At 36.3% G+C, this 16,832-nt stretch overlaps 1 protein-coding gene across 18 annotated transcripts in view; it reads right to left on the reverse strand.

Moving 5' to 3' along the window:
- The window catches only part of PUS7L (pseudouridine synthase 7 like), a 146,726-nt gene that overhangs the window by 115,783 nt on the left and 14,111 nt on the right, over nt 1-16,832 (reverse strand). For 13 of the 18 annotated variants that reach the window (XM_067009116.1, XM_067009115.1, XM_067009101.1 and 10 more), the window contains 6 exons: nt 14,231-14,329; nt 10,792-10,873; nt 8,739-9,019; nt 5,313-5,366; nt 3,436-4,294; nt 1,385-1,543 (listed from right to left, as the gene is read on the reverse strand). In XM_067009116.1, coding sequence (XP_066865217.1) covers nt 3,968-4,294; nt 5,313-5,366; nt 8,739-9,019; nt 10,792-10,873; nt 14,231-14,329 — 843 coding nt within the window. In that variant the 3' untranslated portion in view covers nt 1,385-1,543; nt 3,436-3,967. Of the gene's footprint in view, nt 1-214; nt 1,544-3,435; nt 4,295-5,312; nt 5,367-8,738; nt 9,020-10,791; nt 10,874-14,230; nt 14,330-16,832 lie in introns of those variants that run through there. The other 5 variants (XM_067009109.1, XM_067009114.1, XM_067009118.1 and 2 more) reach the window with 3 other exon arrangements.

The following is a 16,832-nucleotide window of genomic DNA, read 5'->3' on the forward strand; positions in this document are numbered from 1 at the left end:
AAAAGTGTGCTGAATTGTAAGTACTTTATGCTAAGACAGTCAGATCAGATCTCAAGGGAAATTCGTTAACCATTCAACTGTAAAACTTTCATCAGAGAGCACAGTAATGTAATATTAACTATAATAACGCAAGCTGACACTTATCAAGAATTTACTAGGTGCTGGGCACTGTTCTTAGTGTTTCATAAGATTTTCTAAAAGAAAATCCCTCTCAGTGAAATTTTAAGATATGGCATGTGATCATTAGTACTTGTGTTCATAGTATCTTGCATTTGTGTATTTTTCATTATTTTGTTTGATGCAGTACAGTCCTGGACTGAAATATGATTACTAACATTAGTTCACACCTGAGATCACAACAGAGAAATTCAGTGGGTTACTAAAGGGACACCCTAGTGCAGCGGTAGAGGCACTCTCTGAGATCAGGTACTCTCACTATTTCCCAAGCTTCAATCATTCATGTACTGCTGTCATAATTACTGCTATATCTATACTAGTAGTTCCTTACTACCTTTACACTGAGTTCCTCTTTTTAAAATTTATTTTTGAAAGAAACATCACATAAGTTGAAAACCACGATTATTTGCCATAAAAAAGGTAACTAGAAAAATAAACTCAATAAAACAAAGCAGTATTATGAAATTCTAGTTAGATATTGCTGCTTGTTGGTATTCCTGAGCCTCAGGCCTGCACAATCTCTGTTAAAAAGGTAAATCCAGCAAGCGATATATGTACACTCACTTCAGCCAGCTTTCTCCTTGTCTTAAACAGAATAGTTGATTAAGAGAGTATTGGGGAAAAAAATCCTCTCATTGTACTTTTTCAATGATATTTAATATTGTACCAGGTATCATCTAAAGTAACCCTCTCTTGCCCATCTTTGAGATGCAAGTCCCAAAATGTACTGGAAAATACCCCAAAATGATTTGGAAATTTCCTAAACGATCTCCTTTACTTTTATTTTGGTTTCAGAATCTCAAAAGGAATCTCATTTCTCTCAAGACCTGCTCCAATATGCCTATTAGTCAATATCAAGAAATAACAAGTTGGTAGAAATAGAACTTATTAACCAAAAAAACCTGTTTTCAGAAGGCAAATATTAGGTAGATGAAAGTAGTACTGCTCTAGGAAGCATAATCAAGTTCCCAAATAGCATCTTGTTTGACCTTGAATAGGTCAGTAAACTACTCAAATATTTTCTCATTTGCAAAAACAGGGAAAACACTACCCACCTACAGGGTGGGTACGTGGATTACAATGAGAGGAGTGGCACAACAGTCAGAAAAAATGTTACTTCGACCAAAGTTGCATATGACTTCAGTTTATTACAACTTACAAAAATCCAATGTTTTTATCTTAACAAAAAGATGTCCATTTGTTTTACCTTAGTAATCCTGAGGCACTATTGCTCAGTTTCAAATGCAACGTAGAAAATTAAAGCTAATCCAAAGATTCTTCCTCTGAAAGCCTGAAATGCTCCAGAAAACCTGCAAAAACCTAGGTGACTGCTCATCATTTGGTCCAAAGTCTATTCAAGTCCTTACTGAAAAGAAAAAAAAAAAAATTAACGTGGCAAATATTATTAGTATATAAAATAATTTTTCACATGAACAGTATCTGAATACATTTTATGGTGACCTGAAATAACTTTAGTGATCCTTTCTTTACACAGGGCCAAAGTACTAAATAAATAAATTAGAAAGATACCTAAAATTATAGTGCCATCTACAGGCAAAGAAAATACTATCAATGATGGCACATTTTTAATGATTTCATATTTTCTAATTGGTACCCAATGACTAAAAGAAAACTGGGATTTAATTATTTAGTAATTCACTTTCTGATTACATTTATAGGATATAATTTATCATATAAAATAAAGTTAAAACATTTCTAAATTTTTTTACTATTTAATATAGCATCATTTCATTTTCGATAAACATTAAGGCAATAAAGGTAATTTTTAAAATCCATGGTACCACAATCTGCAAATTTTGTGTCCTGAATTTATCATTAAAATATATAAAGACAAAAGAGGAACTTTCTAGTATTAAAAAAATTCCAAACATTCTATGATCTTAACAGAATGGCATTTGCATTTGTTTCTGTTCTCTTCCAAACTTGCGTTTGAGGACATTTATTTAACAATCACTGAACGCTAGGTACTTTTCTAAGCTGCTTTACATATATTAACTCAGTAAATCATCACAATAATCCTAAGAGGTAGGTTTATTACCATCCCTGTTTTATAGATGTTGAAACTGAAACACACAGAGCTTAAACAACTTGTCCAGGGCCACACTGCTAAGTGGCAGAGGCAAGCTTCAAACTAGGGCCGTCTGTCCCCAGTATGTAAGCTTTTAATCACTATGCGAAAGTGCCTCTCCTGTGGAAAAGCTGCATGCAGTGTATATACTGCCTTTGTGTTTTATATATATGGTTATATACATATATACGTGGTTTTGTGGGGCAACATTTTCTCACATACCTAAAACCTTCATCATCAACTTTAATAAGTAAATGTTTTGCCATCAAGTTGTTACATCTCATTTTACTTTTAGTTAGCTAATGCTGGACTTGCAAACTGTTTCTAATTTCTTTCTATATATATATAGAAATGCTGCACTAAGCAAATTTTGCATTGCATACAGTATTTTTCCTTCTTTGGAATTTTATTTCCTTATGCTAATATACCCAAAATGGTTTGACTGACTTAAGTATATAAAAGTGCCACATTACTAATATATAATACTCTTGACAGCTTTTTAAGTCATTATGTAATGCTACCAGCAATAAAAGAATGCTCAGATTTTCCCAATCAGTCTATCCCATTTGTCCCCAAATGTACCTGATGTAAAGTGGATAAGGATGGTTTGTGATGCGGGATAGTTAAACCAACAAATATAGAATTTTCAAAATGGGGCGGGCTTCTCTGGTGGCGCAGTGGTTGGGAGTCCGCCTGCCGATGCGGGGGACGCGGGTTCGTGTCCCAGTCCGGGAGGATCCCAAATGCCGCAGAGCGGCTGGGCCCGTGAGCCATGGCCGCTGAGCCTGCGCGTCCGGAGCCTGTGCTCCGCAGCGGGAGAGGCCACAACAGTGAGAGGCCCGCGTACCGCAAAAAAAAAAAAAAAAAAAACCAAAATGGGTAAAATGTTTTCTTCCTCCAGCAACGTAAAAAGGTGGAGATAATTCTACTGTTTGCTGCTTATGAGACTGGTGCTATCTTGATTCCTTAAGTGAGCCTCAAAAAGAATCAGTAACACCCAGTCCCTAGTAAGTGTCAGAGCTGGAGTCTGAATACAGATCAGTCTGACTCTTAAAATTTATGTTTTAGATGATAGAACAAAAATAACAAAAAAGTGGAGGGTCAATATATGTCAAGATAAAGAAACTGTAGGAAAAATTTTATTTCAATCTTCATCAAAGATTACTTACCTCATAAAGGGGTAAACTACCCTGGGGTAGCTATCATAAATAGAGGGATTATATTTTCCTGATGTACTGTTCTGATCAATAATTTCAAAAATAGGAAAGAATGGCAATAATTAACAAAATGTTTCATCTATCTTTCCAACCCTGTTTTCATTACAACCTAGTTTCATCGACATTCTAAGCAAGGAGCTTGAGGATATAAACATTACTCCAAAACTGTTTTCCTTTAATGTCATCTTCTTTAACGTCATCCTGCAGTATTGTATGCTCCTAATAGTCCAGAAAGACTGTAACTTTTATAGCACAGACTAAAGGTCACCGGGATATTAGATCATAGAAAGAACAAAGGCTTTGGAGTCTTCAACTCAGATGCTGCCACTTACTAGCTATACGTCCTCTGGAATGTTAGTATCAAATTCTTACTTCATCAGGATGTTGTGTAATTAAAGGAGATAACAATTATGATGCTCAAGAAACTTTAGCTCCCTTTCCTTTAAAAAGTGGCACATACACGATTATATTAAGGGGATCAGTTTTAAAAGTCATGCTTCATTATTTCCCTCAGACAAACTGTAGCATAACACGAAGCGTCAAGATCAAAAGAGATCAAAAGAGATAAAGTTGCTTCATCGATGTGGGAACCTTCCTTCATGACATCAATATCATGATCTTCTATTAGTTGGTATGAGAGATTACAGGGATGTTTCAAAATCTTTCTATAGCATCCTGGAACATTCAGTTTCAGAGTAGGTATTTTAAATCTACATGTCTGTAGTCCATCTCTGCTGAGTACTTCCTGGTACCATTTCCCTAGTTTGTTCTTTGGGTACTGAATATTGTATCCAAGCACTGGAAGAACCACCTGTGCAATGGAAGGGAAAAAAAAAAGATACGTGAAACAGCCTTCAGAAAAATATTTGAGCATATTTTAAATTTACTTTTATGACTGGGACCTGGATCTGTAAAAACAGACTCAGGATATCAACATTACAATCAGCCTAAAACATGCTATTGAGTATTACACTACTTTGATTCTTTTTAACAATGCCCAGAAAAGAGAAGAGCCAACTAAAATCAAGAAGGACTCTTAAGGGATTTCCCTGGTGGTCCGGTGGTTAAGAATCCGCCTTCCAATGTAGGAGACACAGGTTTGATCCCTGGTCGGGGAACTAAGATCCCACATGCCGCGGAGCAACTAAGCCCATGAGCCACAACTACTGAGCCTGCGCTCTAGAGCCCGCGAACCACAACTACCAAGCCACGTGCCACAACTACTGAAGCCCACGCGCCTAGAGCCTGTGATCCGCAACAAGAGAAGCCACTGCAATGAGAAGCCCGCACACTGAAATGAAGAGTAGACCCCGCTTGCCACAACTAGAGAAAGCCTGCGCGCAGCAACGAAGACCCAATGCGGCCAAAAGGTAGTCAGAAAAAGGAACAAGGTAAAAACCTCAAATACACACAACATGACTAAATTTCAAATTCGTAACGCTCACTGAAAGAAGCCAGACACAAAAGGCCATAAACCATATGATTCCATTTCTATGATACTCTTTCAAAGGCAAAACCATAGAACAGAAAAGAGCTGAGTCAGGGCTGGGGCAGGGGTGGGGGGTGACCACAAAGGGGCACAGGAAGTTTGGGGGAGATATGAAACTGTTCTTTATCTTGATTTTTGTGGTGGTCATATGACTGTATATGTATATCAAAACTCGCAGAACTGTAAACTGAGAAGAGTGAATTTTATTGTATATAAATTATACCTGAATTAAAAGTGGTGAAAAAAAGGAGCAAGGAAGGGAACTGGTTAATATATATTGTCTTTTGGGCACAATGTGTATATATAGATCTAAATGATACTAATTTTTAAGCAAGTTTACCTGATGTATTGCATATGCATTAGCTGATTCCTCTTCTTCAGTTACTAGATGAACCTATTTTTTTAAAAACATGATGAAAATACAGATGATTTTCAAATGTTCCAAATTCCCTCAATTTTCCCTAACTCTGTTATGTACAATTTGACTCCTTAGCTGAATATACATATACCCACACAAGATCTTTTCACAATTTCTTTCCAGAGGAGTAGACTACTTAAAAATTACAATGATTCTTCCTGCTTTAAGCCCTGATAACTCCATGGAAATACAAAGAGAACGGTGGGCAGCTAACACTCTGAAGCAACACATTCACCTCAGTTACCAACGATCTTTTTCTAAATTGCAAAGTTGTTTTTTCTTACTATCCTGAATCAAGAATCTGCCTCTGTGAGACCACCCAACCTCTGTCCCTAACAAATGTCATAATACTCTATGAGAAGTAGTGCTTCACAAAATGCGTTTCATAGACTAGTAATAGGTGTCACACATACAAGGCAAAAAAAAAAGAGGTGAGTGATAAGCTACGTTTGAGAAATGTTGCTCTAGGACAGAGAATAATTCTGATTTCTCCGGCACATGAAAGCTCAAGTATAAAGGCAGCTGTCATCATTCCATGAGGATTACAACAGCCTCAATTTCCTAAAGCATTCATCATGTAATATAATGTCTAGATCTTCTCTAAATCTGCTTGCTTTCTCAATCCTCCCTACTCTCTCCTTTCTTGGTTTTTCATTTTGGGTTTATTTGTTTGTTTACATGTAAATAACCCATTTTAACTGCTGCACTCAGAAATGGACATAACACTCCAGATGTGATCTGACCAAATACATGGGGCTATGATCTCTCTTGCATCATCACTTCCAGCTTTTTGTCTTTCACAAATTCATAAGCATACCTACAATGCTGCAATTTAGGCAATTTATGAAAATACTGAACAAACATGGTCAAGTACAGAGTACCATGTTTTGTCTTTAGAGAACTCCCTCCAGGTTGATATCAATCGATAAATTAACAAACATGATTTTGCTGTATGGCTGCTCTGCAAAGATGAATTCACCATTCTCATTGTCTAACTCATATTTCTCCATCTTGTTCACAAAAATATTATACGAGAATCTGCCAAGTCACTTGAAATTAAGATGCATCGGTAGTCCTAGTAATTCTATCAAAAAGGGACTCAGTTTCCTACAATTTTTAATGTAGATGCACAACATGACATGTTTGTTCTATATACCATTTATTAGAAATATTAGTTTGTCTTTTTCCTTTTCATATTTTATGTCTTTTTTGTTTGTTTTTTTTCTTTAACTTTTTATTTTATATTGGTGTAGAGTTGATTAACAATGCTATGTTAGTTTCAGGTGTACAGCAAAGTGATTCAGTTACACATATTTTATGTCTTGAGACTCCAATTCCTGCCTTTTCTTTTCTCAATGCTAACTAATAAAGTATAAATGATTGATCTTAAAAATATAGACACTTTTTGCTGCTAATAAAAGGAAACTCTGCAAAATGTAAAGGAGAAAATACTCTCTTTCCTACTACGTCTCCTGAAAGAAAAGCAGATTCAATCCTGATCACAAAACTATCCATGCAAATGTTACATGGAACAAAGAAGTCTTACAAGACACACGCATTTCAGAGATTATTGTTATATTTTGTCAAAGTGACCTTTAACTTCTGAAAATCTGAATTAGAAATGGCTGACCTACTAAATAATGTGTTGCCTAGGTAATATTTAAATGGACATGTTTTCTGAAAGGTGTTAAAAAAACTTGTGTTTTTTTCATTATTTATCAAAATGGAATCAACTGACATATCTCTTCCTCCACTCATATGAGGTAAAATAAAACCTACGATGCTGCTAGATTTTTTTTCTTAAACAGCTTCAGAGTCTGTGTCTCAGTTAAATGACCATTCTTAATGATTTATGCTCTTAGTGATCACTTTCTTATCTAAACAGTCATAAGCCATTCATAGAATAAAATAGTAAAGCAGACATCTTTGTTCTGGCTCACTCATCACTCAGCCTTTACTCCCTCTTTTCTGGTAGTGCACCTGCATTTTCCTGGGAGCTTCCCTCCCAGTTCTTAAATGTGGTTTGGATGGGATGGTTCCAGGAAGGAGCCCTTGGAACATAGGTTTTGCCAATCACATACTCCAGTCCACAATAACTGGTCTGGGGACATGTGACTCAAGCCAAGCCATTCCTAGACACTGAGGCTCATTTCCATGGCTTTGATTGAAACTGTTGGGAAAGAAAAGCCCTCTTTTCTGGAGAAGACACTGAGAATGGATCTAACAGAGAGTAAAGCAGAGCTGCAAGATAAAGCAAATGAGACGGATGATTTAGGACGCTGCTTAAGCCCCTTGATACAGCTGTGCCTTAATCAATCATGCACTTTTAGTTACGAGGGCCAAGAAATTCCTGTCTGTTTTCCTTAAGTTAGTCTGAGGTGGGTTTCTATTACTTGAAACCAAAAAAATCCTTAATTCATACATCTAGAACTCTGCCATTAATTTAGATCAAGCTTCCTTTATGGAACGTTCAGTCTATTTTTCTCCATTTTTGAAAAACTGGGCCGTGTCCTATCTCTAGATGCTGACACCTTTTCTACACTCCACAGTTTCTCTGGTAGGGACTAATCTGGGCTAGGAATCAGACAACAGATTAAGGGCTACCTATGTCATTTAATCTGTCTCCTCTCCAGCCTGGGTCTCAATTTCATTTCTATAAAATGGGAATTAGAAAAGAGGGTCTCTAAAATCCTTTTGTCCTCTAAAGGTCAATGATTTTATGTTATAGACAAAAGCACTACTCAAATCCCTTCATTAATTTTATAAATATATTTGTGAGACTGAATTAAGATCATGATGGAGGATACTCTGCTCTTTTTGCATTACAATACTATAAAATAAATTACCTTACATGATTTATGGAATTAAATTTCATTATTTAGTTCAATCCCACAGAGATTAAAATACTATAAAAAATACTAGTTGGATGTGGAGGAAATGGAAGGATCAATTTTCACAATACAAAATTATATTTCATTAATATAAATGCCTCTAAGATACTGTTAAGAGGGGAAAAAAGCAAGCTGTAAAGTCGCACCTATATAAAAGAAACGCACATGACATTACATACCCTATATACCATTATTATAAAAATCTTATTCTAAAGAATGTGTTCTTTAAAGGAAGGTTTACTATGTAACTTTCACTTCATACCACTATTTTTATTTTTCCATTCAATAGCATGTTAAGCGTCAGCTGACAGCAGAGTAGAAGCAGGAGATGAGCAAATATAAGTTTAAAGAAAAAAAAAAAAGGAAAGCATGTTTAGTTTTAAATTGTTTCTAAAATAGGGCTTCTGAAAATTAGTATTCCTGGTGTGGTAACTACTCTTGATGAAATGACACTTACTTTACTACTTGGTAAATGCTCATCATCAGTATCTTCATCCAAACAGACCAAATCACCCTCCACCACTCTTGATCCATAGGTTGCAAGTCTGTAAGATACTGCCTCATTCCAGATTTTGCTGCTATATGCATGAACGTAGAATATGCGCATGGAATGGGGGAAAGAGAACCACGCCTGGATACAGCCCTCCTCTGTCACGCCAAAGCGATGCAAGGACTCTAACAATGCTCTCTCCCGAACTCTGAATTCAGGCATCAGTGAAAGTGTGCCCTTAGCATCCTCTGAAAGAAAGTGAAGATCAGTTAGTCACTTTTATTTAAAGGCCAGTTACTAAGACCTTCACCGTGCTCTCGAAATGAGCTGAGCTATCTGGGGGACCTGAATATGAAGATGATGCTCAGCACCAACTATAAACCAGAGCTACACTTGAAGAGTTTTTTGTTTGTTTTTTGCGGCACGCGGGCCTCTAACTGTCGTGGCCTCTCCCGTTGTGGAGCACAGGCTCCAGACGCGTAGGCTCAGCAGTTGTGGCTCACAGGCCCAGCCGCTCCGCGGCACGTGGGATCTTCCCGGACCGGGGCACGAACCCGTGTCTCCCGCATCGGCAGGCGGACCCCCAACCACTGCGCCACCAGGGAAGCCCTGAAGAGGTTTTTTGTTTGTTTGTTTTTAATAAAGATCATTAATCATATGGCTCAATCGCTTTCCCTGATTTAAAAGGAGCACAACATTAGTAACTCCAGCTTCAGGATGGAGATAAACTAATTTGCAGTTATTTAGAGGATTTTTTTTTTTAAAGCATTACATAAACCCTTGAGCTTAGAGATTTTTAAAGAGCTATTCTAGACGTTTTACTGAGAATTTTTTGAATAAGAAAGGGTTGACATCTGGATCCTTCAAGTGTACCATTAGGTCTTGCTAGTAGGATGCTTTTTAAAATTAGGTTACTGGACTCCATGGCAAAGATGCTTATTCAGGAAGGGCCTTGGATTCAGCATTTTAATAAATGCACCAGGTTTCTTAAGCACACTAGAGTTTAAGAATCACTGCCAAAAGGAAATTATTTTCTCAGGACCCTACAATAGATGCAATTTTGAATTTTCCTTAGTATTACTTAGATTACTCATAACAATTTGAAATGCTCACACTGTTTACAGATTCTGGTGTGGCATAAAAATATTTTTCTCCTGTGAATCATTACATATAGGTAATATGTACAGAATTTAAAACAATGAATGGAGATATTTGAAAACTGATGTCCTTTATTTCAATGTAAGTGAAATTCATTATGCACGTATATGTCGATCATATATTTGAATGAATCTAAAATGCTACAGTTGCCATTATTGTTTAAATATAATTAATATTTATTCAGTATTCAGAACGTGCCAGGCACTATTTTAAAAGCATTGCTATCTATTATCTTATTTAAATCTCATAACAGTCTTTTAGGTACCATTATTAGCTTCAGTTTACAGATGAAGAAACTAAAAGAATGAAACTAAATGACTTGCACAAGACTATACAGCTGGGAAGTACTAAAGTTGAGAGTTAAACCCTCGTAGATTGACTCTAGAACCCACACTCGTAACAACTTTTTTTTAGTGCTTCTCATTAAGCATTCTAAATATATTGGGCTAAAGTTTTCAAAATCAGCAGTCAGGGCTAAATGGCAACTAGATCAAAAACAATGTACAAAGTATCAGATATAACAAATGTACTTTTATTTAGTTTATTTTTTCAGCCTCCTCTGATTGCAGTGAATTATACTTCCATCAATACCTAAATCCTTCGAGGATTTAGGCCAAGAAAAACTCAGAAAGCATCTTTTCCCTCACCCCTACCCCCAAGCAAGAATTAGAACAGACAAAAATCCCAGAGATCTGGCCAAAAATGGAGTGCCTAAGGCACATAATAAAAATGCTTAAATATACAATATATTACAGTCTATTTCTTATTGTATTTATGTTGTAATGAATGCCCTCCTGCTGACACAACACTTATATTATGTATCTGCACGGTTATGTATGGGGTAAAGAAACTTTTTAAGTACCAGTTTGAAGAAAATATTTCTTTGCTCTATTTACAGGATCATCCAAATCTTCTGGTGTAAGAAATAATTTTACAGCCTTCACCTTTAAAAACCAAACAAGCAAACATAGGTTAAATGAAAATGAAAACTTACTTACTTTTTTAAAAAAAGGTACAAATTGTCTGACATCTAACAAATGCCAGACATTTAACAAAGGAACAAGAATAAGCATGTCACATGATATTTTACATGGCATTTTTGTCTGTAAGTGTTCAAAAGTTAAACAATGTTAAATTTAAAATTAACCTCCTGTACAAAGCAACCTGATACATAGGTTTAAAATATTATGGACTGGAAAAGTGCTCTCCCCACCATTTCCACAGTTCTTCTTCTGTCACTCTTTGCCTCTATCATCAAACTATGAATGCAAGTATTAAGTGATGACATAAAACTCAGACTTAGCCAACAAAAATACACAACAAAAATAAGGGAAGGAACAAGCATAGGGGAATGGCAAGCCACTAATTTCATTTGTGTTCTCAAGTCTCAGAATTCTGTGGTCTTAAAAATAATTGCCAAAGTCATTTTTAAAAATTGCCAACTTTAATATTTTCTTTTAAAACCTAAATAGATTAAAAGATGCTCCTTTTTTTTTTTTTTTAAAAAAAAAAGGTATCTACTAGTTCCTATATATTATCACTGTCTCCAGCACAACTTACTTCTAAGTATGTGCCTTAGAGTAAGAAAGGATCTTAAAATAGGTCAAGCAACCTAATCTCCCACTCATTCTTCTGTTAACATTATTCATTCATTCAAACAAATACTATTAAGCATCTGCCATGTGCTAGGCACTGTGGAGATACCAGGGATAGAGTGTTGAGCAAGAGACTTGTGGGCTCCGTTTACCGGAAAAGATTAAATAAGCAATAATTATAAAATGTAGTCAAACCTGAGATGGGAAGTCTAGGAGGCTGTGCAGTCACAGGATAAGGGGAATTCACTAATTCTTGAGTAGTGGGATGAGAATTTAAATTGAGACATAAGGAATGTAAAGGTTGGGGAGGGCGTGCTTCAAGCAAAAGGAAAAGAAGAAAATCTGCCTTTCCAGCTGTGGGAGACAACCTCTAAGACAGGCCCCGATGGTCTCAAGCACCTGGTGCTCACGCCTGGGCAGTCCTCTACCATACTTATCAGGGTTGGTCTGCGTGACCGTGGAATACGGAAGTAGTGAAGGTCTGTCCCTCCCAAGATTAGGCTATGAAAGACACTGAAGTTTCTTCTTTCTTTTTTTATTCAATGAATATTTATTGAGTATGAATGAATGAAGAAAGGAATACATGCTCTATTTTTAAAGAAGTTTTATGAGGCTAAAATCTGTATCCTCTGAAAAGGAATTACTCCCCTCCATTTTACCAAACTGCAACTTTTTTCTCATTTCATTTCTCTGAAGGAATATTCTATTTCCTTTAGCAAAGAGAGCGTGTCAAGAGATATAGGACCCTACTTTTTTTTAACTTTTTATTTTATGTCAGATACAGTTGATTAACAATGTTGTGATAGTTGCAGGTATACAGCAAAGTGATACAGCTATACATATACATGTATCTATTCTTTTTCAAAGTCTTTTCCTATTTAGGTTGTTCCATAATATTGAGCAGAGTTCTCTGTGCTATACAGTAGGTCCTTGTTGGTTATCCATGAGCTTTCTGTTGTGGTCTCCCTCTCTCTCTCTGTCGTGCTCTTAGACTCCTCTCTCTGGGGGAAGCCATGCCACGAGTACCACTATGGCAAGAAACTCAAGGTTCCTGCCAACAACCATGAGAGTGAGCTTGGATGTAGATCCTCGGTACCCACTCAAGTTTTCAGAGACTACCCAAGCTGATAGATAACCGCAAATGCATGAGTGACCCTGATGCAAAAATGCCCAGCTAAGCTGCTCCCAGATTCCTGACCCTCAGAAATAGTGATATAATAAATGCTTGTGGTTTTAATCCACTAAGTTTTGGGGTAATTTGTTCCACAGCAATAACTGATAACTAATAGTCTACAAGTTAACAAATAATTAGGAGCATGGAATATGAAGTTTGAAAGAGGTAGTCATTGAAGGGGTAGCCAACCAGCTTTTGTTTAAATGTAATGATAACAAGAGGAATTTCCAGTTCTTGGGGTGGGGAGTGGCGGAGGAGGAAGCCCATTTCTTTGGTTAGAAAAATCTTTCTTACACTAGGCTAAAACTTGGCCCCCTGAATTTCTACCACTGTTAAAACCAGACAATTAACAGTCTAATCATATTTTTGAACATTCATCTACTATGAGCCTGACACTACACTAGGTTCTTTCACAAAAATTATCTCATTTACTTCTCACAAACATCTTGTAAAATACGTATTATGTCCATTTTACAGATAAGAAAACTGAGGCTGGGAAAATTAATTAACCTGCCTAGAGTGACATATTTGACAACTGGCAGAACTCAAACAGAACACATGATGCATTCTTCAGACCCCTAACTATTAAATTCTTCTTCCATATGATAAAATTTCCAATACTTTATAAGCTAATTCCCTCTTCAGAGTTTTCTCGGCTGAAAGAACACTGTTCAGTTAATCATTTCTCATCAATACAGTTTCTAGACCCTTTATCATATCAGTTATATCCCACTTGCTAAACTCCCTCTGAAATGTTAAGCCCAGACTGACTGCAGTTTTGCAGATGTGGTCTACATCACCAGCTGTCAACCTTATTTCCATGTGTAAGATGATGTTCACATGCACAGTGCTTCTCACAAGTGCTTTTACTATTCCTTTCTCTTCCACTCAAGAAAGCATATCAGAACACAAATGAGTAAGCATTACACTATTATATGAATAATACTACATTTGCTCAAATATATAATTTTCATAGTTTTGTAGTTTTTCTCTATTATGTGTACTGCAACCAGTGTGAAAATGTGTGTATATATAATATGTAATTATATATATATAATATACATTTTTTAAATATATAATATAATAACTGGGCGAATGTTGCTTATTTATGACATGCATTTTTAGTTTCGTTTGAAACTAGCCAGATTTTCTTTTTCAAATTTGCTATTCCTCTTAGTCTCTGCCATTGGGTGAATTCCTATCTTGCATAATATCTGATATCAGATTTCTCAAATTTGGGCGTAAGCTTTCTCAAAATCCTCTATTCAGCTCACTAAGAATTTGATGAATGCTGGTCAAGTCCCTGTTAGTCTCAAGCAGGTATTAAATACAGGGGCATCACATACAGTTTCCTTTGTTATAATGTGATACCAAGAATATAGTGGCTACTCAATAAACATGATGTAATGTATGGTATATGTATGTGGCGGTATAGCTGCATTTATATGCTGGATTAAGAAAGCAAGGAGCGGGCTTATGTAGTAAGGACAACTGACAAAACAGCTAAGTCCATACTTTTAAAGAATCCATACCATTTCACTCTTCAGCAAAGCCAATCCAATTTGGTCTGTGTGAACTTTCCTTCCCATCCCAAATCTCTGTGGTCCGTAGTAATTCACAAACCCTTTATTCTATAAATACAAAAAAAATCAATTAATTAAAAGTATATTGTTATGGACTGCATGCCTGTGAGCCACCAAAAGTCATATGTTGAAATCCTAACCTCCAATCTGATGGTGTTTGGAGGTGGGGATTTGGGGAGGTAATTAGGTCATGAGGATAGAGCCCTCATGAATAGGATTAGTGCCCTTATAAGAAATGGTGGTAGAACTAGCCCACTCTATTTCTGCAGTGTGTGAATACAATAAGAAGACCAGGCAGGAACCCTGATCTTAGACTTCCAGCCTCCAGAACTATGAGAAGTAATTTTCTCTTGTTTAAAACTCACCTAGTCTATGGTTCTTTGTTATAGCCCCAAACTAAGATAAAAATATACAATTATTGTGTCGGAATATGTAATCAAGTCTTCCTTGTTGTATTTATTTATTTATTTTTTAACATCTTTATTGGAGTATAACTGCTTTACAATGGTGTGTTAGTCTCTGCTTCACAACAAAGTGAATCAGTTATACATATACATATGTTCCCATATCTCTTCCCTCTTGCTTCTGCCTCCCTCCCACCCTCCCTATCCCACCCCTCTAGGTGGTCACAAAGCTCAGAGCTGATCTCCCTGTGCTATAAGGCTGCTTCCCACTAGCTATCTATTTTACATTTGGTAGTGTATATATGTCCATGCCACTCTCTCACTTCGTCACAGCTTACCCTTCCCCCTCCCCATATCCTCAAGTCCATACTCTTGTAGGTCTGTATTTATTTCAATAAAAGAATCTTGTAATTGGCAATACACACATGGATACCAAATGGCCTGAGAAACACTATACAGTTAAAATATAGAAAGGAAAAGAACAAATGATTAGAAGTTAGAAAATAAGTGAAAAACTTTAAAAATATGTCAGCTTTTCATTCACATTACTGAGGAGTTTTCTGGAATGTGGGACTCTTGGTGCTAAACTCATGAAAGTTCTGGGAAAACTGGGATGTACTGGTTACCTAGTACTGGATTTGCCTTTGCCCTCAAGCTCTTTCTGATTTTGAGACTTCTGCTGTCTGGAGATGCTTGAAATACAGAGCAGATTTTTTTTCAAACCCAGCAAGTCTTGGCTTCTTTATATATAATGGTTGGTTTTTCGATTATCTCAGTTTCTGAAAGCCTGGGCCAAGGCAATGGCATGGCATCACTTCAGCAGGAATAGAAAATTGTAATTTTACACTGCAACCATTAAAGACATTGGTCAGTGGTTAAACATGTTCTCACAAAGCAAACCCCAGGCCCAGATGGTTTCTTGAAAGACGAAAGAGTTCTCTACACTCACTCTATGCGGGAATATATATTCATTCAACAATGATTATCAAGCACCAACTCCAGGACTATTCAATAAAAGATGCTAAGATAATTTGTAATCAGCATGGTACACAAGAAACTGCGTCCTGACTTCATGCCACAGAGATCAACTGCAGATAGAATAAGTACTCCCTGTATTAAATCTCACAGTTAAATACTTTTAATTATTTCAAATTTGGAAAAATAACATTACACAATATCCTACAAACACCAGAAGAGTTTTAAGTACCCCTCCAAACTACTTAGGGTTGGTTATATAACAAAAGGTTTATAACCCTTTAAAACAAAACTCCAAAAACTTCTTATTTTCAGGACTTCTCAACTTCCTTCCCCTCATCATGAGAACCAAAGGAAAGTTGGCTAAATCTAAGATTATTCCTAGTGGGGATTTAAAAATGTATATGCATAAATACCAAATGAAAGTCTGGCAATAAATGCTATCAGAGTTTGGAAAACCCCACTCCCTTTTCTAAGGGATATCTTTTAAATAGTTTATCGGGGAAAAAAAAAAAAGAATCTTAGGTAGGTCTAGAAGAAAAGGAAAAAACAACCATATTAAGAGTATATAATCGGGGAATGCCTGTATATTTTAAAGATTTTTAAAATCTTTAGTTGGAAGATATTTTCCTGTTAGGCATGACATTGATTAAAACCTGATTTGTTTGTTTTCCTGCTGGAGAGGCATAAAATTGTGTAAAAAGGTCTTTGTGGTCAGAAACTTAGATCTGTGTTTCTCAGTGTTAGCTGTAGAGAAGAATCACTTAGGGAGGTTTTTTTTTTTTTAATGCTAATGCCTAAGCTGCATCCCCAAATGTTCTTATTTAATTGGTTTGGGAGAAGAGACAGACTGCTGAAATTTTTTAAAAGCACCCCAGGTTGAGAATTATGGGTCTAAATCAGGAGTTGGCAAACTATTAACTGGCCCACAAGTCAAATCTGGCCCAACACCTGTTTTTGTAAACAAGGTTTTATTAGAACATGGCCATGCTCATTCATTTACATATTGTCCATGGATGCTTCCACACAACAGCAGTAGAGTACCTGCAACAGAGACCATATGCCTACAAAATCACAAATATTTATTATCTGGCCCTTTACAGAAAAAAGTTTGCTGAACCCATAGTCTACATGATCAGAATGAAGGCTATGGTTGTATGTGCATATTTAGA

This window comes from Kogia breviceps, chromosome 12, assembly GCF_026419965.1.
Source record: "Kogia breviceps isolate mKogBre1 chromosome 12, mKogBre1 haplotype 1, whole genome shotgun sequence".
Lineage (NCBI taxonomy): Eukaryota > Metazoa > Chordata > Mammalia > Artiodactyla > Physeteridae > Kogia > Kogia breviceps.